Source organism: Ananas comosus, linkage group 11 (genome assembly GCF_001540865.1).
Source record: "Ananas comosus cultivar F153 linkage group 11, ASM154086v1, whole genome shotgun sequence".
Taxonomy (NCBI): Eukaryota; Viridiplantae; Streptophyta; class Magnoliopsida; order Poales; family Bromeliaceae; genus Ananas; species Ananas comosus.
The window spans coordinates 8,391,783-8,419,541 of NC_033631.1; the positions used below are offsets into that span (position 1 = coordinate 8,391,783).

The following is a 27,759-nucleotide window of genomic DNA, read 5'->3' on the forward strand; positions in this document are numbered from 1 at the left end:
TTTTTTTTTTTTTTTTTTTTCTGCTTGTCTTATTAATTTTTTTTTTTTAGTATAAACTTAGCGTTTTCTAAATTATTACAATCAAATTTTACAACTTTTCAGTATTAGAGTTAAAGAAGCAATAATGTTATACTTTAAATAAGTCAGTAGTTAATGAACTGATTGAATCGTCGAATATAGTTACAGTAATTAAAAAATTTAAGTCAAAAATTATAATAAATTAAAGCTTGCGGATCAAAGCGTCGCACACTGCTTGTAGTGTGAGGACCAAAAATATAATGTACCAAAAGAAAATAAAAAATTAAAGTAAAAAAAGAAAAAGAGCAGCAGCAGCAGTAGAAGAAAAGTAAATGCACCCACCAGAAGGAAAGAAAGAAAGAGAGAAAGAAAGAAGTATTATATATTAATTAGTAATAATAATAATAATAATAATAATAATAATACCCCTTCCCTTGTGATTATATAACCCTCTCCACTCCTCCCCTCCTCCCTTTCTTCTCCTTGCAAGTTGCAACCCCACCCCACCTTCCCCTTTCCCCCTCCTTTCCCCCTCCATCAAAATTCTACCCTAACCCTAACCCTAACCCTAAACCCTCTCTCTCTCTCTCTCTCTCTCTCTCTTGCGATTGCGATATCGATTGCGATTCCGATGATGGCCCACGTCGAAATGGGGCCAGGCGAGGCCGCCGCCGCCGCCGCAGCAGCAGCAGCAGCAGCGGCGGCGCCGGTGATCAAGCTCTTCGGGGCCGTGATCCACGATCGGCCCCCGAAGGAGGAGGAAGAAGACGACGACGACGACGCGGCTTCGGCGTCGGCGGCGGCGGCGGCGGCGGCGGCGCGGCCTCCGCCGCCATCGTCCTCGGCGGAGTCTGGAGGCGGCGGCGGAGGGGGTGGTGGGGGGGCGGCGGCGGCGGGGGTTTCGGCGCCGCTGCCGTGCCCGCGGTGCCGGAGCCGGGAGACGAAGTTCTGCTACTTCAACAACTACAACGTGAACCAGCCGCGGCACTTCTGCAAGTCCTGCCGCCAGCTAACTGGGACCGCCGGCGGCGCCCCCGCAACGTCCCGTCGGCGCCGGCCGCCGCAAGGCCCGTCCCCTCCCCACCCCTCCCCCGACCGCTGCTTCCCCCGCCCGATCGCTCCGCGGTTCCGCCGCCCCCCGCTTCGGCTGACCAAGATTCACGACGAGGACGAGGACGAGGACGATCATCATCATCATCATCATCATCATCAACAACGATTAGCGATCGATTACCATGTGAGCCTCGCACATGGAAACCTTTTTTTTTTTCTCTTTTTTTTTTTAACTTCTTATTTTCTTATTTCTATTTGTTTTCTGTGAACATATATGGAGAAATTTCGCCTCTTTCTTTTTTTTATTTTTATATTAATTAATGCTTTTTTTTTCTTTTTCCTATTTTGCACTACTTCTGCACACAAACAAACAAACAAGATTATCGATCCTGCTATTTATTCATCCCAACAATCTGAAGATCGAAGAGAATGCGTCTCCGTCTCTCGTTTTTAATGTGTGAATCAATTGAAAAGGTCTTTTAACTTCGATGAGAATTATCACCCGATAATAACATTTGATATCGACGGTATGGCCAATCTCTATTTTTTATTTTTACATGATAGCTTTTTTTCTTTTTCTTTTTTTACATGATAGCGAATTTGTTTTAACAAAAAGTAAAATTGTACAAAAATTTGAAACTAATGTTAGTAAATTAACACTTTTTTATTTTTTTTAAATTTTTTCTCTCTAATATATTTTTTTTTTTTTTTGTCTCAGTTCAAAGAATCAGTGCACCACCCCCCGAAAAAAAGAAAAAAAGAAAAAACGTAACGAATACTTCAAAACAAAATTGTCGTTTTTTGAGCACGGAAAATTTGAAGAAAAAGACTCAGAAAAAGAAAAGAGACAAATTAAAAAGGCATATTTTTTTAAGAGACACGTGGCATTTATTAATTTGTCCTTGTGCAGTTGAAAAAGTCAACCCAATTCGTTGGGTTGTTGCTTTTAGATTAGGGCGAAAAACAGTGTTTTGTTTTTGGATTTTTTTTTTTTCCTCGAGCGTTAGCATTTTTCTTCGGCATCAATTTTTTTTTTCTTTGTCCTTTTATAATTAGCCGGCGACGTTTTATATATATATATATATATATATATATATAATTGAGTTAGAATACTCTCAAAAGCATCTTTCGGGTTTCTAGTCTTTGGATTTATTTCTTAATTACTAATAACATTTGGATTAAACACTATTCCACCTACCATCATCATCTCACCCTACATTTCTCCATCCAACAGCTAAACACTCAAAAGCACCCACCCCTTGGTGCTTTTGATAGTATTTTAGCTCAACTATATATATATATATATATATATATATATATATAGAGAGAGAGAGAGAAATATTAGGGTTATTATATTTTTATGAATATTGAACCTTTTGTACTCATAAGTTTTCGGCCGTTGAATGAAGGGATATAGGGTTAGAATGATAGTGATCCCCGGTTAAGATGATAGTGATCCTTTATGGTTGAGTGGGTGGTTGGTTGAAAAGTATGATCTAATTGATGGAAATGGTCAAAATGGTAGATCTAACGGTCGAAAACTCATGGATACAAAGAAGGTAATACTCATGAGAGTAGAGTAGCCGGATTATATATATATATATAGTCCAGCTAGTATACTATCGATAGTACCAAGTTCGTACTATCGAGTTTTCTGACGTTAGATCTATCATTTGATTATTTCCACTTGTTAGTTTATACTATTCAACCAACCACCCACTCAACACTAAGGGTGACGTTAGATATATCCTTTAAGCATTTTCACCCGTTAAATTATACTATTCAACTAACCACCCACTCAACCCTAGAGGTGACGTTAGATCTATCCTTTGATCATTTCTATCCGTTACTTTATACTATTCAACCAACCACCCACTCAACCCTAGGGGTGACGTTAGATATATCCTTTAATCATTTTCACCCGTTAGATTATACTATTCAATTAACCACCCACTAAACCCTAGAGGCGACGTTAGATCTATCCTTTGATCATCTCTAGCCTTTAAATTATACTATTCAACCAACTACCTACTCAACCCTATAGGGGTAACGTTAGATCAATTCTTTGATCATTTCCACCCATTATATTATACTATTCAACCAACCACCCACTCAACCCTAGGGGTGACGTTTGATCTACCCTTTGACCATTTCCGCCCGTTAGATCATATTACCCTTTGACCACTCAACCCTATAGGGAACCACTATCATCTTAACTATACATCCCTTCATCCAATGGCTGAAAACTTATAAGTACAAAGGTAGAATTACTATACTTTTATAATTATAGAACTCTTCGTACTCATAAGTTGTTTTCGATGATGGGGCTTAGAAACTCATCATCGATAGTATTAAGAGCTTCGTACTATCGATAGTATAGTGGCCGAATTCTATATTATATAGAATTATGCCACTATACTATTTATAATACCAAGCGCTTTGTACTACCAAGTTTTCGGCCATTGGATAAAAGAATGTGCGATTAGGATGATAGTGGTCCCTCAGGGTTGAGCGAGTGGTTGATTGAATAGTATGATCTAACGGACGAAAATAATCAAAGGGTGAATCTAACGGCAGAAAATTCGATAATACTAAGAGCTTTGTACTATTGATAGTATAATAGCCGAACTCTCTCTCTCTCTCTCTCTCTCTCTCTCTCTCTCTCTCTCTCTCTATATATATATATATATATATATATATATATATATATATATATATATATATTGTCAATATTACCATAATTTTATGGGCTAAATTACAAAATGCCCTAGCCAGGCTCGATTTATGGCTTAATTACTCTCTACTAGACTATAAAAATGATAATATCTAATATACCATTTAATAAAACTTTAAAAATATATGATATTCCTAATTGACCAAATTATTTTTATTGATTTTCAAAAATTTCTTCTAATATCCCCAAATCCCTAGGGTTTATTTACCGGATTTGGGATTTAGAAGAATATTTTGGCAATTTTAAGATAAAGGGTAAATATGCTAAAGTCCCTATAATTTCAGTATTATTTTTATTTGCTATATCATATTATTTTTTTCAAATACATCATTGTATTATTGTTTTATCAATCTTTATACTGTATTTTAGATCCTGTATTTTTCTTGCCAATCTTTACATTTTGTTAACAAATCTATTTTATTTAGACAAAATCCAACGACTTTATTAACAGAAGCCGGTTAAATAATAGAAAATAAAAAAATGAATTCTATGCATAGGGATGTCAATGGGTATGGATATCCGAAATTTTATCCGAACCCGAAACCGAATGAAACAGATATATCCAATGGATATGGATATAGATTCGGATATGGATATCAAAAATAGAAACCCGACGGATATAGATTCTGATATGGATTTTGATTGTACCCGACCCGAACCCGAACCCGAATTTATTTTGTATTATATATATATATATATATATATATAAATTTGATGTTAAATTTGAATTTGTATTTTAAAAATTCAGGTTTAATATAATAATATTTTGAAATATTGAAAAAAGAAATAATTATTTCGGGTTCAAATTTTCGGGTTCGGGTTCCGGTTCGGGTTTCGGATTTTTGGTCGGGTTCGGGTTTGGATATGGATTTTTAAAATCCGTCGGGTTCGGGTTCGGATTCGGGTCTTGGGTTTGGAGTCGGGTTCGGGTTCGGATTTTTAAAAATCCGCCCCGAATCCGACCCGTTGACATTTCTATATAGACTCATGTAAAGCTTCTATCAAATTATTTTTAATATATTTTATTCTTTTTTATATCAAAAGAATATATAACATACAGTATAGTATAATATAATTAAGCTATTACCATGCACTAAAAATTGCACTGTTATTGTAGTATACTATATTATTGTATCAAACAGACTTAAAATTTTAGAATAATTATTGAATTTTAGAATAATTTGTAATGTTACAAATGGATAACAAATTAGATAAATCATATTTCCTACTTTACCATGCATTACTATGAAAATGAATGATTTATTAAACAATTATATTTAATTTACATGATTCTAATGCATGCATTAAATGCAACTAACTTTATCTGCAGAGAGAGAGGGATGGGGGACCCCAAAAAAAAACAAAATCCCTAACCCCAGTTTCATTTGTCCATGCACTGTTTTATACTTCGCTATTATCTCAAATAGATTCGGAATTTTTGGAATAATTAACAAATTTGAAATGAGTTGGCACATCACTTTATTCTACGCTATCAACATTCATCTAATTCTCAATGTTAAAAATGGATAACAACTTAGATTAAAAAATATATATTAAAATTGATAGTCTATTGAATAATGTTATCTAATTATGTAATTCTATTGCATTGAATATAACTAACTCTACCTGGGGGCACTAGAAAGGGCCATGGTCCCCCCCTAAATTTTGTAACTTAGCACTCTCATAATAATTTGCATCAATTTTTTAAAAAAAATAATTATATGTGTAGTTATTAATTTCTTATTTTATATATATATATATATATATATATATATATATATATATATATATATATATATATATATATATATATATATATATATATATATATATATGGAGTAGGTCTTACGTGCTATTAGTAGTACGGAGCCCTCCGTGCTCCTAAGCCGTTTTCGATGATAGAGCTTCCGAATCGACGATCGGCTCCGTTAGGCTTGATCTAGTATATTTGAAGTATCTAAAAAATAAATTTTGCGATTTTTTGATATCATTTACCTAGCGATCGAAAGGGTTCAAAATTAACAATTTTTAACGGTTGATGTATATCGTTTGCAAGTTTAACGGTGTAAAGTATTCAAATCAGATCAAATTTTGATAGAAAATTCTTTATACTATTTACTGCGATATCAACATCTCTGATCGAAAATTTTAGTGTTATATCACCACTTTTTGTGATATTTTTATTTTCAGCCGTTGATTTTGAACCCTTCCGATCGCGAGGTGAATGATATTGAAAAATCGCAAAATTTATTTTCTACATACTTCAAATACGCTAGATCAAGTCTAACGGAGCCGATCGTCGATTCGGAAACTCCATCATCGAAAACGGCTTAGGAGCACGGAGGCCTCTGTGCTCCGAATAGCACACAATACCTACGCTATATATATATGTATATATAATAATCATCATTGTAAGTTTGTCTTTGACAATCATTCTGAAATTTTTAGACATATTTAAGACAATAGCAAAATATAGGAGGGAAATTGACACAACTTTTAGTATAGAAAGTAATTGAGATGAGCTAAAATGCATGTGGCCTTTTGTAATGTAGCCTAATTTTATGGATAAATTTTTTTCCAGTAGTACCTGAAATTTCAGCCAAGTTTCACTTTGATTCTCAAACTTTCAAGCGCGACTCGCTGATCCCTACACTTGTGAAAGAGTTTCAGTTTAGTCGGGGATAAATTATTATCTATGTATTTATCGACTACTTTTTTCATTATATATTTCAACCCTATCATCCATTGAGTCACAATGTTTCCTTTTAAAACAAAAATAATTACTGTCCAAATGAATAGATGAACTAATAAGTTCAAGCAAGAGTTTGTAGTCTAAAATAAGGGCTAAAATAGACACTGACAAAAGTTTAGAGACTAAATTATATAACAAGTTTAGGATTTGGAATATCTAAATCAAAAGGTTTAAGGGCCAAAATGAAACGCGACTTAAAGTTGAAGGACTAGACGTGCAATTTATGCGTAAGCTAGAGAAAGAGAAATGCTATCACTGCCAATCTATGAAAATAGCTTATATACTCCTGCAAACTTTAATTAAAGGTACAAATTTGACCATCAAAACTTGTAAAATCGTGTACAAATGATCCTTCTTCTTCTTCTTCTTTTTTAACTAACATGCTTTTGGAATTCTCAATAGTGATTTTATGCAATTCGAAGAACTTTAAAACCAACAATAACTAGGATATATATATATATATATATATATATATATATATATATATAGAGTAGGCCTAGAATACTTTTACAAGTATCACCCAAGTGATACTTGTGTGTTTTTAGCCATTGGATCTACTTTTTGATTACTAATAGCCTTTGGATCAAACACTATTCCACCTACCACCACCTACTTTAGGGTTAGAAACCTACAAACATCTTCAAATGAAAACAGAATTAAATTAAAAAAAAAAAAGCTTTTTGAGTGCATATGGTTTTATACAGCTTTAAAACACACAATTTATTTTTTCTATTTTAAGATGTAAAGGAACGATAAAAATTGAGGCTTTGTTCAACCTACTCTCCACTCGCCATGGTTAATTATCAAAATTGGAAGAGAAAAATGCATTTCCTTACATTTTGTAGTCTTACAAAATTATGTGCACAAATCTGCTCAAAATGACTGGAATATTTAATAGAGTTTAATAAATGTAATTGTCAAAATTCAAAGTTCAGGAGCCTATTTGCAAAAGAGCTAAAGTTCAGGGGGTCTCAGTATATTTACCCTAATGAAAACTCAGAAATTGCCATTAGTACTGGTATTCTAATTCAATAGAATTTCTCTATGTCAATTGTTATATAGCATCCATAATCAACTTATCTCGTATAAAATATTCTCACTTAACTGGAAATCAAGAATTCGAAAAGCGGAGATCACCCGGACTTTTCGAGATTTATCGATTCTACCTCATGAGTTCTCTCTCCAAAGTGATCCAAAATTATAAACCTGTGAATGTATAACATAACTTCAGATCATAAACTGCCGAAAAATTCAAAATAAATGTGCCATATTAAGTGCGGGAGCAGATCTCACCTTTTATATACATAAAAAGGCTGTTCATAATGCAAGATTGTTGCTTTGATAAAGGGTGGTGTTCATACTCGTGGATTCTCGACTACAAATAGGGCATCCTGAATAGCTTGGACGAAGGTGGCGATCTTGTAAGTGAAGAAGCCGACAAGCATTGGTATCAGCTCCAGGTGCATGAAGCCGTAATCTGGAACTAGAATCCTGGCATGGGAAGAGAGTAGACAGAGGAAATAAGAAGCATCAAATATTCGCTTAAAAGTACAATGAAATAATATCCTAGTGCAAATTCAGCACTGATTCAATTGCGCACAAAAAAGGGTAAAAATATACAGCTACAACTCCAACTGCAGGTTATTTCTGATATAGGTCCGGAGCTTCTTTAGCTTTATTTGAACTCCAAAGTAATGTTAGTATGCTATCAATCCACCTATAGGTCATTTTAATATCCTAAAGTAATGCATCATTTGATCAACTTGCAAAGGTACAGTCAAAAGAGTTGCATGATATTCCACAAGTTACATCAGATTCTACGATATTGAGAACAGATTTCAATAACGGGCACGGAATAGTAATTACCAAAATATAAATATATGTTGCGTACTTAAATTCAAATCATGATAGCACAAACCTCTGTTGTGTTTGGTGGGGTGGTGGGTATATCTGCTTGTATCCCCACTTCATCCCCCACCTAAACAGTCTTAAAAGGAATTTTCCCAAATCAGGTAATACATTAGTTGCGGGACCAAATAAAATATAGAAAAAACAAAACTGATGTTAAGGGAAGTAGATCGAAATCACCTATAATCATAATCTCAAATCATTAGTTCTGTGGGTGTTCATATATGTTTTGCCTAAATAATCCCTCAAACCAAGTTTTCCAAGAGTTGAGTACACGCAACAAGCATATCTATAAAATATTTAAGGTGGGTACTTACTCATTCCACCTATTATACATCATGACCAGAGCAACCGGAACTAGCAGTCTTGGTTGTCCAATAGCACCCCTGCAGTTTTCAGTGGACATAAATTTTCAACCTTCATAAACATAAATTCAATCTAAATCAAGTACGCTATGACTAAACCCCTAACTTTTATGTTATTACATGTGAACATGCAATACATTAACTATTGAGCATCTACAAACTGGTAGTACATGCTCAAGAGAAAGCCAACCACATTACGCTTATGTGGCCCTTCTTTGTGTCCACTACGCAGAGAACTTTTTGAGACACTTTTGCAAAAGTCTGTTGTACATTCATATCTCTCGATGTCTACTGTATCTGGATCTTCTTAGCATTTGCATTACACATAATATTTTTTTCTGTGAAATGTACAGAGACCCCCTGAACTTAAGCTCTTTTGCAAATAGGCGTCTGAACTTTCAATTTTGGCAATTACAACCCCTAAACTTTATAAAATAGTTCAATAGGACCCTCCCCTCAACTTAAAGTTATTAATTACACAATTATTGTTCTATCTTCCCCCTTTCTTTGCCTACCATCCAAAACCCACAATGTTGCGCTCATTTTGGTCGCATGTATTACATATAGTTTTATAAAGCTTTAAAACACAGACGAATTTATTTTTTATATTTTAACATGCAAAAAAAGTGAAAAAAAATTGAAGTATGGTTCAACCTATTCTACACTTGTCATGTTAATTATCAAAATTGGAAAAGAAAAAATAGATTTCTTTATATTTTGAAGTCTTATAGGATTATATGCATGACATCCGATCAAAACGTTGTCTACCACCCAAAAACAAAAATGTTGCGCTCATTTTGGTCGTATGTATTGCATATAGTTTTATAAATAAAACGCAAACAAATTTATTTTATAGTTTTATAAATAAAACACAAACAAATTTATTTTTTATATTTTAACATGTAAGGAAAACAAAAAAAAATTGAAGTATGGTTCAACCTACCTATTCTTCACTTGTCATCCTTAATTATCAAAATCGGAAAAGAAAAAATAGATTTATTGATATTCTGAAGTCTTACAGGATTATGTGCATGACATCCAACCAAAGCGGTTGTGTACTTTAGTAAATTCACTGGAGGAGAGGGGCCTATTGAACTATTTGATAAAGTTTAGAAGATTTAATAGCCAAAATTGAAAGTTCAGGCACCTACATGCAAAAGCTATATTTCCAGTGGTCTCTGTACATTTACCCTATTTCTTTTGTAGGAGTTACTAAATGTAGAAATTTGGCTTCAAAGGAACCTAGGACGAAAATCTTTTATGAATGGAAAATCATCTCTAGAAGTTCCAGCTTCATAAGGTAAATCAAAGATAAGGAGAAAGCCTCATAATAGCATTCTTTATCTGAAAATCAGAGCAATTAAGATGAATAATTCATGAAGATCTATAAAGTTAACTAGATAGCAAAAATCTGAGTAACTATCACGAGATGAAAGGTACATCAAACAGATTTATTCTGCCACTAGTTAAAAATAGGGTGCACATACTTGACTAGTCCTTTAGCTCCATCTGCCATGGAATCAATGCTATTGCCCAGCATACGCATATACACTAGGGAACCAACCAAACCAGCACCAAAGCTGAAAAGAGTACAGATCAGATGATATTAAGAAAGAGAAGGGGAGGTGGCAAAGAGATTGTGCTAATTACATCATTTAACATTACAGGTTCTATATTCCAGTATAGCAATGGTATTTTACAATTCTTGGCAGCCAGTATATTATTTAGTTACATGAAAACAGCAGCTTGTTATTAGTTCCTAGAAAAGGTCAGAATACTATGAATAATGGAACAACTTAGATTGCTTATAGACCTTTTGGTCAAATGATTTGTCAAGTATTTAAATAAATAAGCAAATCATTCATTGAATTTATGAAAGACATCATTAGTTTGCACAATCTCGTTTCCAATATGTATACATGCGATGTTTGCTTCCCTTTATTACCATTTCATGCTACTTGCACTGAGTTCTCTGAAACTAAATCATATTTTTGCCAACTTCGGTTCATTCTTTGGATCTACAATTTGTCCTTCGAAGTAGCATAATTTAATACAAAGCCATCTATGCATTTTTGCTTCGAAAACAAGACGCTATTTTCTACATAACTACTAATTGTCATAAGTTTTAATCAGTTGACGAACTAGGCATTCAACTTTAACCAGAATGAATCCCAAAAGGCTTGAGATAGGATAAGGATTATGTAATGTGCTAACTATTATACAACTATACCAAATAGATTTGTTAAAGAAAGTAAATTACGCAAGCCTCTGTTTGTTCAACAGAAAATATAGCACAATACTCAAAGTTGTGCTCTTCAGTGTCAGGCTGTCAGCTCAAACAAAGTAATAATAAAAGCATGTTTCTACTCCAAAAACAACTTAAACATCATGGAAAATTAGAATTCAAAAGTTGCTAATTTTGTTTCCAAGGGATTAAACAAGTTCCAAATATCTACAAAAGGAAAACGCTTAATCAACTTAATGCTATATGATGCAATAGAAAAAGTCATTACTCATAAATGTGGTTTATTTAAAGGATATACATGCTCAAGGCTCGGAAGATCAGCCTGATCAGAAGACGACAAGTGCGGACGACATTAAACATGATGCTGCTGAACAGTATTAATCATAAAAAGTAAAGAAATCTCTTAGCATATTATATGATGGGGAGATGAAGCTCCTCTCACATAATTATGTAAGAAAACAACAACATCAATTGTTACAAAGAGCTCAATGTTGATAACTTCTATGATCTCCACAAACTAGAAATATACATCAACTTCACAAGAAAAATGAACGTGTTTTGTTAGTTTCTTAGCACTTTTGGATCATGTTAAGTAGTCATGTTTCTTGTTGTTTCCTATATGTTAAATGTTATTAAATAATTATTGTCATCGTGTTTGAGGGATGACAGAATTTGGAAACTCTTTTGTAGCTAACTATTACAAATACAAAAGACATTTATATCCTATTTCTTCAAACGCTTTTCCCTGTGATTACATGTACAAGAAGGATGTAAACTAAAGAGTGTCTTTCGGAGTATAATAGTCGTAAATCTAAAATATGAACAATAGGACACCAATTATAAGATGTAAAAGCCATGTCTTGGAACAAAACAAAACATTCTCAAGCCTTCTTCTGACTAACATATTAAGTCGTCCAAAAGGAATGCTTTGTATAGCTGCAATCTGACAGTCAAGAAAGGTCTGAGGAAAGATTTGATCAACAAGAAATGGATTTCCAAATCTTTTAGTTGCTATATTGGCCTTTTAGCACCTGCAGTTACATTAAAGTGTTTTGGGTTCTAAATAGAGAACTCTATATCCCAAGCTTACGCTATGCCTTGCAAGTCACAATTTATCCTAAAGCTCCAAATTCACCATATCTATAGATCACAATAGAATGCTTTGAATGATAACTATTCTCCTGGCTCTTGAAATAAATGTCATTTATAATACCTCATTAGCAACAGGTAACAGATTGATATTTCACATTTAATTATGACAAAAGTATATACCGGCGAATCAGGATTACAAGATTATGGCAACAACTGCAGCATACCTAACAGCGATTTCGGGGGAGTAGGAAACATACGCTGAGACAACACCAACACCACCAATACCCAGGGTGAGGATTTGTAGCTTCTGCTTCAGCTGTAAAATTATTACTGTTATTGACAACTGCTTTACGCTTAAGGAACGATTTAGATTTGATTAATTTTTCGATAGTATATATTTATAAGCTATCATAAAGATGATTGAAAATCTGGAAAATAAAGTTGATTCAGACAACATCTAACAGAGAACAGACCTTAAAATATTGCTCTCTTGACTGAGCTTCCAACACTTTGGGGTCCCCCCGCTCCCTCCTCGATTCCCTTAGTAGGACATCCTAATTAAGAAAAATAAACACGAAAGTTATATTCATTGACTTCTATCAAAAAATTAATGAAGTAAAAGAACTTTGTATATTACCATGATACATAAGGTTATCTTTCTTTCTTCCTTTTTTCGGGTTTTTTTTTTTCTGAAATGAACAGTGATACCATGATTCCCTCAGGAATGCATAAGGTGTCTATATATTCAAACTCATTTCCATCAGATTCACAAATCAGGTACAAACTGTTAGACACAGAATTTGTGTAAACAAGATGAACACAAACATGCTAAGTACAAGGTCAGCTCATTTATAATCAAGACAAGCTTGAGTCAGACTCGAGCTGCTCACAAACAGCTCATTAAATGTTTGCCTCAAGAATGAGATCACTTTTTTTTTATTTATGTAGCTTTTATCATACATATATTGCTAAACTGAATTCATCATTTAGAATTACATTTGTATAACATTAAACAACATACCGCATGAGTAATCATAAACTAAGAAATTTCTTTCATACCATTTATATATGTAATGTATTATATAACTTTTATCTCTTTAAGTTTTTCCAAGATTAAGTAGAGCCAAGCATGAGCAAGATAATCTAAGCTCAAGCTTCCCCCATTTAAGATCCAATTTAGGGAGACCTTGTCAAGCTAAGTTTCAAGACAAACACGAGCTGTTTGTAGGCAGCAAACTGAATTAACAACCCTAATCATGAGGCAACGAAACATTAACTCGCTTCCTTAAAAGTTCTTAAACAGCACAAACTCCTTTAAGGCAGAACTGTTGAAAAGATTTATGGTATGGCAATCTGTTGTGAGACCACTTCTAAGGATTTGAAAATCCTCAGTATATAACAAATCTGACAGTTGCAAAGCAAAGAAGCATACGCATAAAAAGCAATCTACACTATCCTCTTTAGTACAATATGGAAGGACATAAATAATGAGAGCCTCAACTAGGTAATTATTAAGAAAGATTCAAGGACAATTAGTGATCAGCAAAATGAACAAGCACATGCAACATAAAATGGTAGAACAATTAGGAAAAAAAAAATTGCAACTGCCGTAACAAAATATTCTGCTAAACTAAGGATACGCTTGATAAGGAAAAGAGAAATGAAAACGACATTTCAGGGATGGTTTCAACTTACGCTACCACCAGTGGCTGCCTTATTTGCCCTGTCCCATTTCGCCTGTTCCCTTCTTGTAGGGACCAATCTCCATCTTGGTTTAGCGGCACTACTCTGAATCAAAAATGCAATTATGTAGCATTGGCCACAACATAATTCAATAAAAAAGAAAACTGCAACAAAAGCAATTTCGAGCAAATATCTCAATTTTACAGTCAACGACATAAAGAACTTACTTCTGCAGCAGAAAGCCCAAGCCGTGCAGCCTCCACCTGCTGTTCCAACACCGGCTTGGACGGCGGTCTCAGTTCTTTACTCAAATCAATCTCCACGCTGTGAGATCTCTTCCAAATAAGTAAATAAACAAAGAACCAAAATAACTCCTTATTAGCAGTAAAAGAGCAAACAATGGGAAGATAAAAGAACCTGTTGAGGCTCATGGCTCGATTGAGGCTAAGAAACCCCGAGTCCTCCTCCTTCTGACCAAATTAACCATCGAATTAGAAAGTACAAATTCTTGTAAGACTATAGAAAACACTAAAAGAGATTATCATACTGTACGATGTTGAACTCCAAGAGTATTTTCACGTTCTACATTCTACTCCTTTTTGGGTCAACCTCTACATTGAGCATAAGTTTCTACAACAATTCGTACGCCCTATTTACAGATGATAGAATATTAAACAGAACTAATCGTTTTCATTATTTATAGTATCCCTGATCACTTGTAGACTTACAAAAAACTAGCTTTGATAAGTAACCAGCCGTAAGGTCTCTTTAACTGAGGGAAAATGATAAAGAAAACAGCAGCATTAAGCGAGCATAAAGAGTTTGAAATTCACAAATTTCACAATGAGTACAACTCTCTTCTCAGCTTTGCTACCAAGATTAATCATAGAGAGTTCAAAATCTCAAAGTTATATATACCAAATTAAGGAGTTTGTAAACTTGTCCAATTAGCAGAATAAAATGCACGATTTTTGTTGTCCACGAATACAATGACTAAACCACCTAAACGAAAACTCAAGTTACTGCGAACCATCCCCAGTTCCAGCTATAATTTGTTCGCAGAGTGTAGGAACTCCCGTAAAGTTTAAATTTCATTGGAGAGTTTTTGTACAAATAAAAGCACAATGTCAACAACATAAACATCCCTCCCTACTGCACGGCACACTACTTTTGTTGAAAGCGCAGTCCTAGAAGTGCTATTTGCAAGAGCATCATACTAAACTATTTTCCTAATAACTTTCCCTATAGCAAAACTAGAAGTTCTACTTTTGGGCCTCAAAATCACTTCTCCGCCACTTCTTGCTACAGCAAAAAGCTTCAAACTCTCAGACTTTTCCGATTGTCAAACGCTCTTTTACATACGACTACTGCGTAGTTTGGAATTATGGTATCTAAAAGCACCAACTTTCATTCTTGCAAAGGTCCAAAAAGCTGGAAGAGCACTGTATTAAAATGTTTGCCCCAGTAACTTCTCTCTGTGGTAGAATCAGAAGCCTAGCCTCAGAACCGCATCCCAGCTGCTTCTTGCTACAGCCAAAAGCTCTAGACTTTTACGATTGTCGTTCGCGCTGCTACGCATGACTACTACAAGTTTATTAAAATATTTCCCCCAATAAGACTCTTTCTGATTGTCAAGGGCTCGCTCTATTATGTATGTGAATGTAGCTGGAAGCAGAAGCAGAAGAAGAAGCAGAAGAAGAAGAGGAAGAAGCGGGGAGTACCGCGAGGTGAGGAGGGTTAGGGTTGGGAGGGTCGTCGCGGAGGAGGCGGCGCATGCGGGAGAGGAACTCCTTGTTCCAGATGAAGTCGTCGGTGGCGGTGACGGGGTCCTCGTCGCCGCGGCCGCCCCAGTACTTGCGGAGCTTCGTGGTGGTGGGGGGGCCCCCGTACTCGCCCGGGGCCACCCCCGTCGACCACTTGAGCGCCTTCCCCCGCGGGAGCACCACGCGCGTCCTCCGCACCGGCGGCGCCGCCCCCGCGCCCGCGCCCGCGCCGTCTCCGGCGGAGGAGGAGGAGTCCGCGCGCGCGGGGACGCGGCGGGCTCCGGCGGAGGCGGCGGCGGCGCTTACCAAGGCCATCGGCTGCGCGACGGCGACGGCGACGGCGACGGCGACGGCGCACCGCCGAGGTGGGGATCGGGGTATGGAAAATATCTACTGAGAGCGGAGAGAGAGAGAGAGAGAGAGAGAGAGAGAGAGAGAGGGGCGCTAAAATGTAGGATGGAAGCAAGATCGAAGTGTCTCGTCTCAGCTCCACTCGCTCCTTCGCCTTCGATCACTTCAAATTTTATTTCTTTACTTTTTTATTTATTTATTTTTATCAATGCTACGTATACATTTTTTTTTTTCGGACTTTTTTATAAAATGACCCTAAAAAATTTTAAAATTTGGAAAATAACTTTATCAAAATTTTATTTAAAAAAATAATCGTTCTTTCGCCACGTAGGCGCCACGTCGAAATTTTACTATAAAGACGGTTAATGATTCACCACTTTCACATATATATAATGAAAGCCGTGAATCATTCACCGCCTTTATAATATATATATATAGACGGTGAATGATTCACCGCCTTTATAGTAAAAATCCTACGTGGCGAAAAGATGGTTAGTTTTTCAAATAAAATTCACAGATAAAACGGTGAATCGATTCATTCACCGTCTTCACATATATATATATAATGAAGGCGATGAATGAATCACATATATATTATGAAAACGGTGAANATATATATATGAAAGCAGTGAATGATTTACCGTCTTTAGTGCAAAATATTTCAAATTAATTAAAATTTGTCTAAGTTCTGAAGTGCAACACAGATAAAACGGTGAATCGATTCATTCACCGTCTTCACATATATATATATAATGAAGGCGATGAATGAATCACATATATATTATGAAAACGGTGAATCATTCACCACCTTCATTATATATATGTGAAGGCGGTGAATCATTCACCGTCTTTATAGTAAAATTCCGACGTAATGCCCATGTGGGGAAAGAAGAGTTGGTTTTTTAAATAAAATTTTGACAGAATTGTTTTGACAATTTTGAATTTTTAGAGGATAATTTTATAAAAAAGCTCCTTTTTTCCCGTCGTATGATATACACTACATCAACTCTAACGTGAAAATTTTTTTAGGGTAAATTTTAAATACCATTCTATAATTTTGTATTTTCTCACTTTATTACTCTATGATTTGAACTATATCAAGTTAGTATCCTGTGGTTTCATTTTTATCTTTTCGTCAGCTTTTTCGTTGATATTTCGTTAAATTATATATATAAAATTTTAGATACCCCACCTAATTTTATCGATATTCACTTTAGACGCTTTAGTTTTAACTTTATCACTAATTTAATAAAAAAAATTAGTAAAATAAATAATAAAAAGAAAAAAAATGAAACCACATGGTACTAAATTAATACACTTTAAACCGCAAGGCCTTAAAGTGAGAAAGTGTAAAACCACAGGGTGGTATTTGAAGTTTTTCCTTTTTTTTTTTTTTGTATTTGCATAGATATGACTAGTAAAAATTATACTATCCTAAATAAAAAAGATGGGATGTATATTATACGCCTTTTTTGGAGTTTACGAATAGCTTTTATTTTTTGGTATAATTGAACCATTTGTTTCCCATATTTTAAAATATTTTATTTTTGTTTTTCAACCTATTTTGTTTTAATCAAATCTCCAATTTTTTAAATTTATTACAGTAAAATTTCAGCTGCTAAAATAGCCGTTTAAGTTTGATAAAATTTACATTATTAGGTTAGCTCTAGTTCGCCACCCAGCACCAGCAGCTTTTTTACAATTTGAAGACCAATGGTGCAATTAAAATTTAATTTAAAATTAAAAGTTTGAATTTGAATTTAAAATTATAATTTTGATTTAAATAAATTAGAAATTAGAATTAGGATTCAGATTATTAGTTTGACTTTTAAATTGAATTTGGAATTTGATTTCAAATTTTAAAATTAATTTTGATATTCGAAATCAATATTGACTCTAAATTTGAATTCAAACACAAAATCTAAACTTAAATTTACAATTTAAACTGAAATTTTAAATCTAAGTTTGAATTTACAATCAAGTGTAAAATCTAAATTTAAATTTACAATTTGAACCCAAAATCACATTACGTTTGAAATTTAAATCCAAAAAGGATTTAAATATAAAATTCAAATACAATATCATAATAAAATTAAAATTTAAAATTTACTTCAAAATATAAAGTAAATTTAAAATTTTAATTTAAAAATATGAATTTAAATTTAAATTTAGATTTAAATTTAAATAATATAATTAACCGGCATTGCAAGTGCTTAGCTGACACTGATATGACACTGCCATAACGCATTCTCTCAAAATTAACATATATTTTAATGACTTGCACTTAATTACAATAAAACGAAAAAGGTTGAAAACTTCATTGTATATTTTTTTTTTTTAAAAAAAAAAACTCTTGAGGCAAGTTTTTTAAAAAAATTGGAAAAAGGGGGGAGACCAACACTGCTATTAACTCTTCTTCTTTTTTTTTTTGTGCGAATTGCACTGTTGATCCTTTTAGTGTACATCTTCTGTACTTTCAAAAGTACTGAGGCTTCTGTATTTATGAATAGTTTTTTATAATAGGAGATTTAATTCCACGATCGGCTATATAATCTACGTTATTGAAACTATTTAGAAATCAAATTTCATAATTTATCGACATCATTTATCAAGTGATCAAAAAGTCTTAAAAATGACTATTTTAACGATTGATGTGGCATGTTTTTAATTTCAACGGTTTAAATAATCCAAATTGTATGAAAATTTAATAAAAAATTCTACTTAATATCAATAATAAGATCAATACTTCTGAGTTGAAATTTGAGTTTTTTATCATTATCTTTTATGATATTTTTATTTTCAGCCGTTCATTTTGCGATTACTCAGTCACTAGGCAATGAAATTATGAAATTTGATTTCTAAATAGTTCCAATAGCGTAAATCATGTCTAATAGAACTGATCGCCGAATCGGATGTCCCAGAATCGACAATAATTTATAAACATAAAGACTTTCATACTTTCGAAAGTATAGGAGCCTAACTCTCTAATTTACTATAATTTTGGAGCCTAGCTCTCTAAAATAAGTGAACCAAATATGTCCTAATTTTTCGCTAAACTTTAGTTCAACGAAAATTATTTTTAATTGAAAAATTATTTATGGGCAAACAAATAGGAATGGTAAGGTAAAATTTTGTTCATTGGGCTACAATCTTAACCCAAAAACAGGTTCAAAATCTCATTAAGCCAAGGCCCGATTAAGCCCGATTAAGTATATTCGAACCTAAAACCCGAACCCGACCCGAGAATGATCACCCCCCATAGGTAAAACATTGGCTCCCCATAAAATTAAATTTATAATTTAAATTCAAAACATAAAATTAAATATTAAAAAATCACCAAAGTATTGAAATGATAACGCAAAATTTTAAGTATATATTTTTTTAAAAAAAATTAAAATTTAAAATTGAGTGGACAATTCAAAATATAAAACTAATTTTTGATTTGATTCAAATTCAAACTTACAACTAGATTCAAATTTAAATTTAAATTTTAGATTAAATTCGAAAAACTTGATTAAATTTATATTTTAATTTAATTTCTAGATCAAAATCTAGAATTCTAAGTTTAAATTTATATTTTAATTAAAAAAATTAAAGTCAAAAAGTTAAATTTTATTTTAAATAAAAATTTAAAATGTAACTGAGATATTTTTATAAACTGTATTGTTTCCGCCTGAATTCAACTTCCAGTCTAGCCTTTTAAGCCGGATTGAAAAAAAGAGTGATTGGGGGATTCCTATTTATCCGGAAATTGGAATCGAAATAAAACTCTCATATACTAAACACCTACAAACAGATTAGGTTATTCCGATTTCGATTCTTGGGTTAAAAAGGAGTGAACCAAGCACACCCTGAATGTTAATCTAACGGCCTTACCGGCTTGAACAGAGTCTTTATCGAAGTACTATTTAAATAGAGTTGTTTAAAAAAATAAAAATATTTTTTAGTAAATAAAAATAACTATCATTTTTTTGGATCTGACTATCAAATCTTTAAAAAAAAAATCTAATTTTGCTATCTAAGCTTTTAACTCATTTGATTTGAGCCATATAGTAACTTTTAACTTCAAATTTTGAATGTATTTTTTTTTCTCATTTAATTAATATACTTTATTCCAATTAGGTAACTATAAATTTATAAAGCACAAAATTAGTTTAAATTTTGTATCAGAAGAGCCATAGAATCACTGAGTCAAATAAATTAAAAGATTGAGTATAAAAAAATCAAAATTTTGAAATATTTGAATGGTCCAATCAAAATGATCTATAGTACGGATTAATTTTATATATTTTTATTGTTTTAATTTAATAATATACTTGAGGACATATATTTTTCTTTTTTATCCAAAAGTGTGAGCCCTATTTTGGAGCTCTAAAATTTATTTTTGCTTTTCAACAAACACTAAGTAAATACTAAACATATTTGGTTGATCTTGTCAAATTAATATAATATATTGTTTACATTTCTAGAAGAAGCGTTACGAGGCTGTTTGGTCTAAATTCTGAAAAAGTGATTTTTACAGTGAAAAATTGATTTTGATAAAAAAATATAAATTGTTTGGCTGAGTTTAGCAAGAAAGTAATTTTCTTTAACTGATTTTATAAAGTTATTTGGCAAAATTATTTTGTTGTTCACAAATAATACATTTTTTTAACTGAATTTCAATTTAAAATGTAACTTCAAAATTTGATAATGGAAAGTGATCATTTGTCCATGGAAACTCAAAATTTGTTCTCATAAAGTGATTTTTCAAGTTAAAAATGACTATCAGTTGAACTGAAATTAGGACAATTTTTTTTTTCATCTTTGTTTGTTGATAGGAAGTCAATGGGTTTGGAAATATTATAATTATTATCCCATTTTTTATTTTATTAAAAAGCTTCACAATAACACATAAAAAAAAGGAAAATAATTAAATAATTAATATTTTATTATTTTTTATTTTTTTCTAATTGATTTCGATATTACTCGAGATCAAGTCCAACACGAATAAAATAAATTAAATAATAAAAATAAGTATTTACACTGAAATTTAGCTTTTTTCTTTTCATCTTCCGGTGAAACAAACATGCTAAGCAATAGTACTCACTTATCTGAAAAGCGTTCTTCTCACCTGTCAACATAAATATAAAAGACATAATAATAAATATTCGTTCTCATCCATTCCACGACCACGTGGCATTTTTTTCTTTTTTTTTTTGGGTTAATTTCATGCAGATCCCTGCAAATATAATGAATGACAAATATATTCCTACAAAGTTTAACTTTTATATATTGTTTCTGCAAAAATTCTGATATTTTCAAATATATTCTTTTGATTTATTATTGTTAGCAAACTGTTTATATTTTTAATTTTGCCATCATAAATATATCCTCAAAAAATCATAACAGTATAATATAAAGGAATAAAAATGTAAAAAACTAATCAGATTTAAGTATTTAACATATGGATAACAAAATTTTTCTAACGAATTCTAACAGTAGGAACATATTTGAAAATATCAGGATATTTTTAAGAATAATATATAAAATTTAAACTTTATAGGAATATATTTAATATTTTACTATATTTGTAGGGACACGTATGAAATTATTATTATTTTTTTTTTACAAAGAGTGAGAGCCGAATCTTTTAATGTAACGCTTACACTAAAGAGATTCGTTTCGCTTTTGTTATTTGAGATTCCTCGTGGGGCCCGAAATTTCCACCAATGGCCAATCGCCACGTCAGTGTCTCTTTTCCCACCGAAAGTTCCCAATATATAGACGTTAAAGCAAAGACACAGGATCCCGCAAATATATCGCCTCAAACAGCAAACACCCGTTTCTCTGACGTGGACCCGTAGAAAACTGACACGTCATAGGTACTGTGGGCCCGCGATCTATTTAGTAAATTGCTGTTTAATCAAAATCCGATAATCAACTGTAATTGATTTTATGAAAAGTAGGTCTCCAAAATTTCTATTTTTTCAATTTGTAAATCTTTTAAATATTATAGAAATATCTCACATGGTGTTTTTAGCTGTGTCTAATTTATCTGGTCATTTGTATTTACCAATAATCTGACTATAAATTATTTTTATTATTTTTTTAGTTGAAAATTATATTCACAAATTTTTATCACTTTTATATGTTATAATAAGATTTTTTCTGATGTACATACATACTAGTCTAATCAATTTTTTCTCTTTTTTTTCAAATACAAACCCTAATAGTGTTTTTTTTTTTTTTAAATGTAAAGGCATAAGATATTCGCCCTTATATATATTATATATATATATATATATATATATATATATATATATATATATATATATATATATATATATATATATATATATATATATATATATATATATATATATATAGTATAGAGTACTAATGGCTACTACTATCTATTAATAGGATAGTAGCACTGTTCTATCAAATTGTTCTTGATGATCGAGATTCCGAATCGATGATCGAAGCGTTGAAGTTGATCTAAAGTATTTGAAATATTTAGAAACTAAATTTTATAAATTTTAAAATTATTTAATGGTGATCAAAGTGTCGTAAAATCGACAATTTTATTACTGTTCTATATGAGTCGTTTGCTTATTTAACGGTATATGAGTAATCCAATTGCATGAATTTTGATAAAAAATTTTTATACTATTTAGATAATGTTTGATAGTTCTGATTATGAATCAAGAAATCTAACCTCCATTTTAAAAGGTTATTCATTTATTACCGTTTTAGATAATGTTTGATAATTCTGATTATAATTAGAAAGTCTAACCTCTATTTTAAGAAGGTTATTCATTTATGACCGTTTATTTTTCAACTTTTAAGATGAACTTGATAATAATTTCAAATTATTATAAAATTGGTTTCTAAATATTTCTAATTGTGTAGATCAATTTCAACGTGCGATTATCATTTGTTGAGTGTCGATTATTCAAAAGATTTGATAGGACAACGTCTCAATCCTAGTTATAATAGATAGTACCGGGATTCTATATATATATATATATATATATATATATATATATATATATATATATATATTGCGTGTATGCGTGGTATTTTTCAAATAGAAATCTACTTTATTTTCGTGCAAACTATTGTATTTCTAGCTCAATGCCAGATTTAGAAAATTTTTCATAGAAGAGTCAAATATAAAATAAAAAAACAAATATAAAAAAATTTAATTGATGCTTATTTTTACTTGAAATTCAAATTTATAATATTTACAAAGGTGTCACATGGGAGCAAAAAGACGGTCTTTATTTATTAAAATAAAATGAAATCAATTAGTCAACAAAGTGGAGCTAATTATTATATAATAGATTTCAATTTTAAAGATATAGGGAGGTTTTTTTAGGGAGGAGCTATAGTGGGGCTCCACTCCAACCAATATAGATCCGCCTTTGCCTGGCCATTGCTCTAACTCCGTCTAATTTAGATATAGTTTGAAATGCAGCAGTTGGGTCTCCAACACTAGATCTAACTGTACTATATAATTGCAAGGGTTAATTGCATAATTAAAGTTTTTTATAAATATATCGAATAACAAATATATTTCTGTACAATTTAATTTTTTATATTTTATTTTTACAAAAGTTCAATAATATTCATATTTGCTCTTCTGGTTTGTTATCGTTGGAGCATATTTATATTTTTAACAGCAGTTAAGTAAAATGACATTTTTACCTTTACAAATATATCTCTCCGGAAGCCCTAATTATGTAAAAATGTCCTTCCAAAAAGTATTATACCCAATAAGATAAGAGGAATAAAAATGTCAATTTAACTCATTCGCTAATCATGCAAGGTTAAGTATTTTACTTATAGTTAATAATGTTTCTAACGGATCCTAACAGTCAGGGTATATTTGAAAACGGTAAGATTTTTGTAGGAATAAAAATAAAAAGTTAAACTTTGTAGGAATACATCTACTATTTAATATATTTGCAGCGAGCCGCATGCATGCAATTAACCCTAAATACAATTGCGACAAATGAAATAAATCTCTTAAATTTATATACAATTCTTCTTATAATACCGCGTGAAATGTAAGCAACCAAACAGCACCCCAAATGCAGTAGACTCAACTTCTCACACTCCACATTCTTTTTTGGATAAACTTCAAATATCACCCCTGTAGTTTCACACTCTCTCACTTTAGTATCCTATAGTTTAAAGTGTATTAAGTCAGTGTCATGTGGTTTTATGTTTATCTTTTCGTCGGCTTCTCCGTTCATATTTCGTTAAATTATATAAAAAAATTCAGATAGTCCACTTAGCTTTATCGAATATTCACTTTAGTACCCTTTAGTTTTAAGTTTGTTACTGATTTAACAAAAAAAAATTAAATCAATAATAAAAAGATAAAAATAAAATCACAGGACACTAAATTGATACACTTTAAACCATATGATACTAAAGTGAGAAGGTGTGAAACCAAACACAGGAGTGGTATTTAAAGTTTTTTCTTAAAAAAAAAAAAAACTAGGCACGTGGCACCTTCTCATTGGCTACACAGTTTCTTAAAGCGGGAGATGAATGTTGAGATCGACCGTTAGAAGTCGGCGGGAATTATTAGTTTTGTATTAAAGTCGTCGCCGTATTTCCCGGTTTCATTCCCCTATAATTACTCTTTATTTTCCTCTCTCTCTTTCTTTCTCTCTCTCTCTCTATATATATATATACATGTGTAGTGTATAGCATGGCACATATATAACAAAATTACTACTACTCATCAATAGAAGAGTAACACTACTGAGGAAGTGATATTAGAAAGAGTAGTTGATAACATAATAAGATGACGTCGGTGAGTTTCTTTAGTTTGTAGGATCAACAATTTGCTTCTTGAATAGTATGAGTTTAGATTACAAACTTTTGTTTTCTCTTCTTTCCTCTTATTTTCTCCTCGCGTAGATCGTCGAGATTTGCGTTCATATGGACTGCGCCGGATGCGAGAGCAAGATACGGAAGGCGATTCGGAAGCTCGAAGGTCAGCATATAAAAACCGAGGATTCGGTTCCTACGCTTTTAAACCTTGTGATAATTAAAGAAATATTTGCATATTTAGTTACCTCTCTAAGTTTTAAAATATCTTATGTACTCCTGCAAACTTTAAAACTCGTAAATATCTTTCTGAACCGGCCAAAAGTTATCATATTTTAGTATTATAATCATTTTGCCTAACAAGCTCTATCACTTTCATTATTAGTAAATTAGGGTTATTTGATCTACTTAAGTTCCTTCTAGAATGTCTTTAATTACTACATTTCTTAAGAGTGATGAAGTGGAGAAGGAAAAAAAAGAAAGTCTTTTTGAGTAAACTATGGTTCCTATTCACTAGCTAAGAAATAAATCTCTAACTTTTTTTAAAAAATATACATAACTATTTATAATAATCTAAAGTTCGGAGAGATAGATATATAAAATATTCTAAGGGAAAATTTATATATTTCAATTGTCCCTTTATGTTTTTGTAGCTTATATTTTGATTGCCAAAAATTTTTGACACTATATATATGAGTTAAATTTTTGCCCGATTGTTAGACACTAGCAATGCTTATTTATAATATTCTAAAGTTAGGTTATTTTATCAAAATTTAGGTTAAATTATAAAAAAAATCTCTTACACTTTAGTGCCTGTCCCCCTCCATTAAAAATTGCATCAATTAATTATCCTTCTATATTTTATCATTATCTCAAATATGCTGAGCTATTTAGAATAATTGTTAAATTCAACTATAAAACTTTGTAAAAATAAGTTTATACATATATAAAGTTATCTAAGAGCAACGCACTAGAGTCATACGAATTGAATAAATTGTTTAATAAACTATTAATTCTGATAGTATTAGCAAAATAAACAGGAGTGGATTCTGTGGAGATAGACATGGGGCAACAGAAGGTCACGGTCACCGGATGGATCGACCAGAAGAAGGTGCTCAAGGCCGTCAGAAAGACCGGGAGGCGGGCGGTGTTTTGGCCGTACCCTTACATCGGGGATCAGTTCACGCCGCAACAGTACTATCATCGCGATCACCATCCAGCTCTAGCTCGAAGCTACGTCGCGAGCCCCTCCTCCTCCTCCTCCTCCTCCTCCTACAACTACTACAACCACGGCTACGACGACGATTCCCACATGTATGGGTACCACAATTCGCCTGCGCACGCAGGGATTGTTGGCGAGAGGGCCAGCGATGTGTTTAGCGATGAGAACGCGCACGGATGTTCTATTATGTAATAGATATACGATCACAAGTAGTTTGCGATGCTTGTTGAACCGTGATTTTATATTTTAGATTATGAGATATGACAAATGAACGATTCGAATGCACTTTGTATCTATGTAAGTATATGAATATTTTATTGGGAATATATATATATTTTTTAACTTCACACTCGTAGTAAGTTATAAGGTGTATGATTGGATATTTGCAATAGTGTATCATATTCGGCCTTCAAATTAAGATAAATCGTTTTCTAGATTAAATGCCCTAACCTATAAGGCTATAATAAATGAAAAATCTACATAAGATCCGTTTTTTTTTTTTTCAACAAAAAAACCAATCGTCATGGTAGTAATATAATTTTTTTTGAAAACAAAATAAAATCATAGAATATAATTAAGTATAAGTTTTGAGTCACGAGATGGCAAAGTAAAAATGTGCTATACCATAGAATGGTTAAGTTCCACTTTTTGAACCACGGGGTACGCTCTACCATTATGGGGGCAAATTGAAGTTTATCTTTTTTTATTGCTTATCTTTAAATTCTAAACTATATATATATATTTTCAATTTAACCCTTTAAAAATTTATAATTTGCCAAATAACCTTGTAAAAAATATATTTGGCCTCTATTTTGTCCAACTTCAGGATGGAAGAACAATTAGAAGACGACCAATTGTTTACCGTCTTTAATTTAGAAGATTGTGAATCATACCGTCTTTTCTTTAAAAAAAATGGTGAATGATTTACCATTTCTTCCCATTTTTTATATATAATCTTAACAATTGCATAAAATTTTTGATAAATCACATATAATCTTAACAACCTAAAATATCATAACAATTTATCTACACAATTCTAACCACAAAAAAAAATTCTAATAATCTCCGTACAATTTTAACAACCTTACAAAAATTTTTACAACTTATAAAAAAAAAAAGTGATAGTAATATAAACATGGTGAATGATTGACTAGTTTCTAAAGGCGGTGGACGATTCACCGTATGACTTTACCGGATTCCAGGGCCTCCTAGAACTATCCGATATATATATATATATATATATATATATATTTTTGGAAAAATAGGTAGCATGCTACCCGTTTCATTTATTTCATTTAGAAATAAACTTAGCTGGAAATGTGAATCAATTAGGATTCGAACTTGAGTCTCGGGTACCAACCACCGAGCCATTTGCCAGTTGCTCTAGGGACGGTCGGTAACTATCCAATATATTAAATAGGGATAATATCTAGTATGTTCTTTAAAATTTTAAAAATATTTTATTTATTTTTAGACGAGAAAAATATTTTTGTTGATTTAAAGAAAAAATTCTTCAAATATTTTTATTTCCACTAGGGTTTACTAATGAGATTGAATTTTAGAAAAGTATTTTTCTTAATTTCAACTACTCTTGGAATCGATTGGTCATTATTGAAGACCGAGATGTTGAGAACTCACACTTGACAAGAATTTTAAGAGTTGTTTGGATGTATATAATTGCATATCCAACTTCATTTAGAACCAATTTCACTATTTGAATTACTATACTAGCGTTCAGTTATAG

General features: G+C 32.2%; 3 protein-coding genes across 6 annotated transcripts; 2 read left to right on the forward strand and 1 right to left on the reverse strand.

Moving 5' to 3' along the window:
• On the forward strand, positions 397 to 2,359 carry LOC109717230 (dof zinc finger protein DOF3.7-like). The gene is made up of 2 exons (XM_020242900.1): positions 397 to 1,255; positions 1,790 to 2,359. Exons 1-2 carry the CDS (start codon positions 650 to 652, stop codon positions 1,841 to 1,843), a joined length of 660 nt encoding a protein of 219 aa, XP_020098489.1. The 5' UTR covers positions 397 to 649; the 3' UTR covers positions 1,844 to 2,359.
• LOC109717510 lies at positions 7,455 to 16,122 on the reverse strand. 3 transcript variants are annotated; one of them, XM_020243346.1, is made up of 11 exons: positions 15,572 to 16,122; positions 14,268 to 14,320; positions 14,078 to 14,174; positions 13,863 to 13,955; positions 12,641 to 12,721; positions 12,425 to 12,483; positions 10,318 to 10,410; positions 8,783 to 8,851; positions 8,476 to 8,544; positions 7,851 to 8,048; positions 7,455 to 7,763 (listed from the first exon to the last, which is right to left on the reverse strand). In XM_020243346.1, exons 1-10 carry the CDS (start codon positions 15,926 to 15,928, stop codon positions 7,913 to 7,915), a joined length of 1,107 nt encoding a protein of 368 aa, XP_020098935.1. In that variant the 5' UTR covers positions 15,929 to 16,122; the 3' UTR covers positions 7,455 to 7,763; positions 7,851 to 7,912. The 3 variants fall into 3 exon arrangements, with proteins under 3 accessions (XP_020098935.1, XP_020098934.1, XP_020098936.1); XM_020243345.1 differs by having other exon boundaries at positions 12,392 to 12,483; positions 15,572 to 16,120; XM_020243347.1 differs by lacking the exon at positions 8,476 to 8,544 and having other exon boundaries at positions 12,392 to 12,483; positions 15,572 to 16,116.
• Positions 24,624 to 26,367, forward strand: LOC109717595 (heavy metal-associated isoprenylated plant protein 28-like). 2 transcript variants are annotated; one of them, XM_020243442.1, is made up of 3 exons: positions 24,624 to 24,776; positions 24,884 to 24,959; positions 25,834 to 26,367. In XM_020243442.1, the coding sequence occupies exons 1-3, from the start codon at positions 24,768 to 24,770 to the stop codon at positions 26,205 to 26,207; spliced, it is 459 nt and encodes a 152-aa protein (XP_020099031.1). In that variant the 5' UTR covers positions 24,624 to 24,767; the 3' UTR covers positions 26,208 to 26,367. The 2 variants fall into 2 exon arrangements, with proteins under 2 accessions (XP_020099031.1, XP_020099032.1); XM_020243443.1 differs by having other exon boundaries at positions 24,625 to 24,772; positions 24,883 to 24,959; positions 25,834 to 26,365.

Excerpts from the sequence above, each read along its gene's own strand:
- LOC109717595 (XM_020243442.1), top strand. Across the intron at positions 24,960-25,833 it reads GGCGATTCGGAAGCTCGAAG|GAGTGGATTCTGTGGAGATA; the intron begins GTCAGCATATAA and ends CAAAATAAACAG.
- LOC109717510 (XM_020243345.1), bottom strand. The coding sequence starts at position 15,928 with ATGGCCTTGGTAAGCGCCGCCGCCGCCTCCGCCGGAGCCCGCCGCGTC. Across the intron at positions 13,956-14,077 it reads TTGGGCTTTCTGCTGCAGAA|AGTAGTGCCGCTAAACCAAG; the intron begins GTAAGTTCTTTA and ends TTTTTGATTCAG. Across the intron at positions 12,722-13,862 it reads AGGCAGCCACTGGTGGTAGC|GATGTCCTACTAAGGGAATC; the intron begins GTAAGTTGAAAC and ends TTTCTTAATTAG.
- LOC109717230 (XM_020242900.1), top strand. The coding sequence starts at position 650 with ATGATGGCCCACGTCGAAATGGGGCCAGGCGAGGCCGCCGCCGCCGCC. Across the intron at positions 1,256-1,789 it reads GATTAGCGATCGATTACCAT|TTCAAAGAATCAGTGCACCA; the intron begins GTGAGCCTCGCA and ends TTTTTGTCTCAG.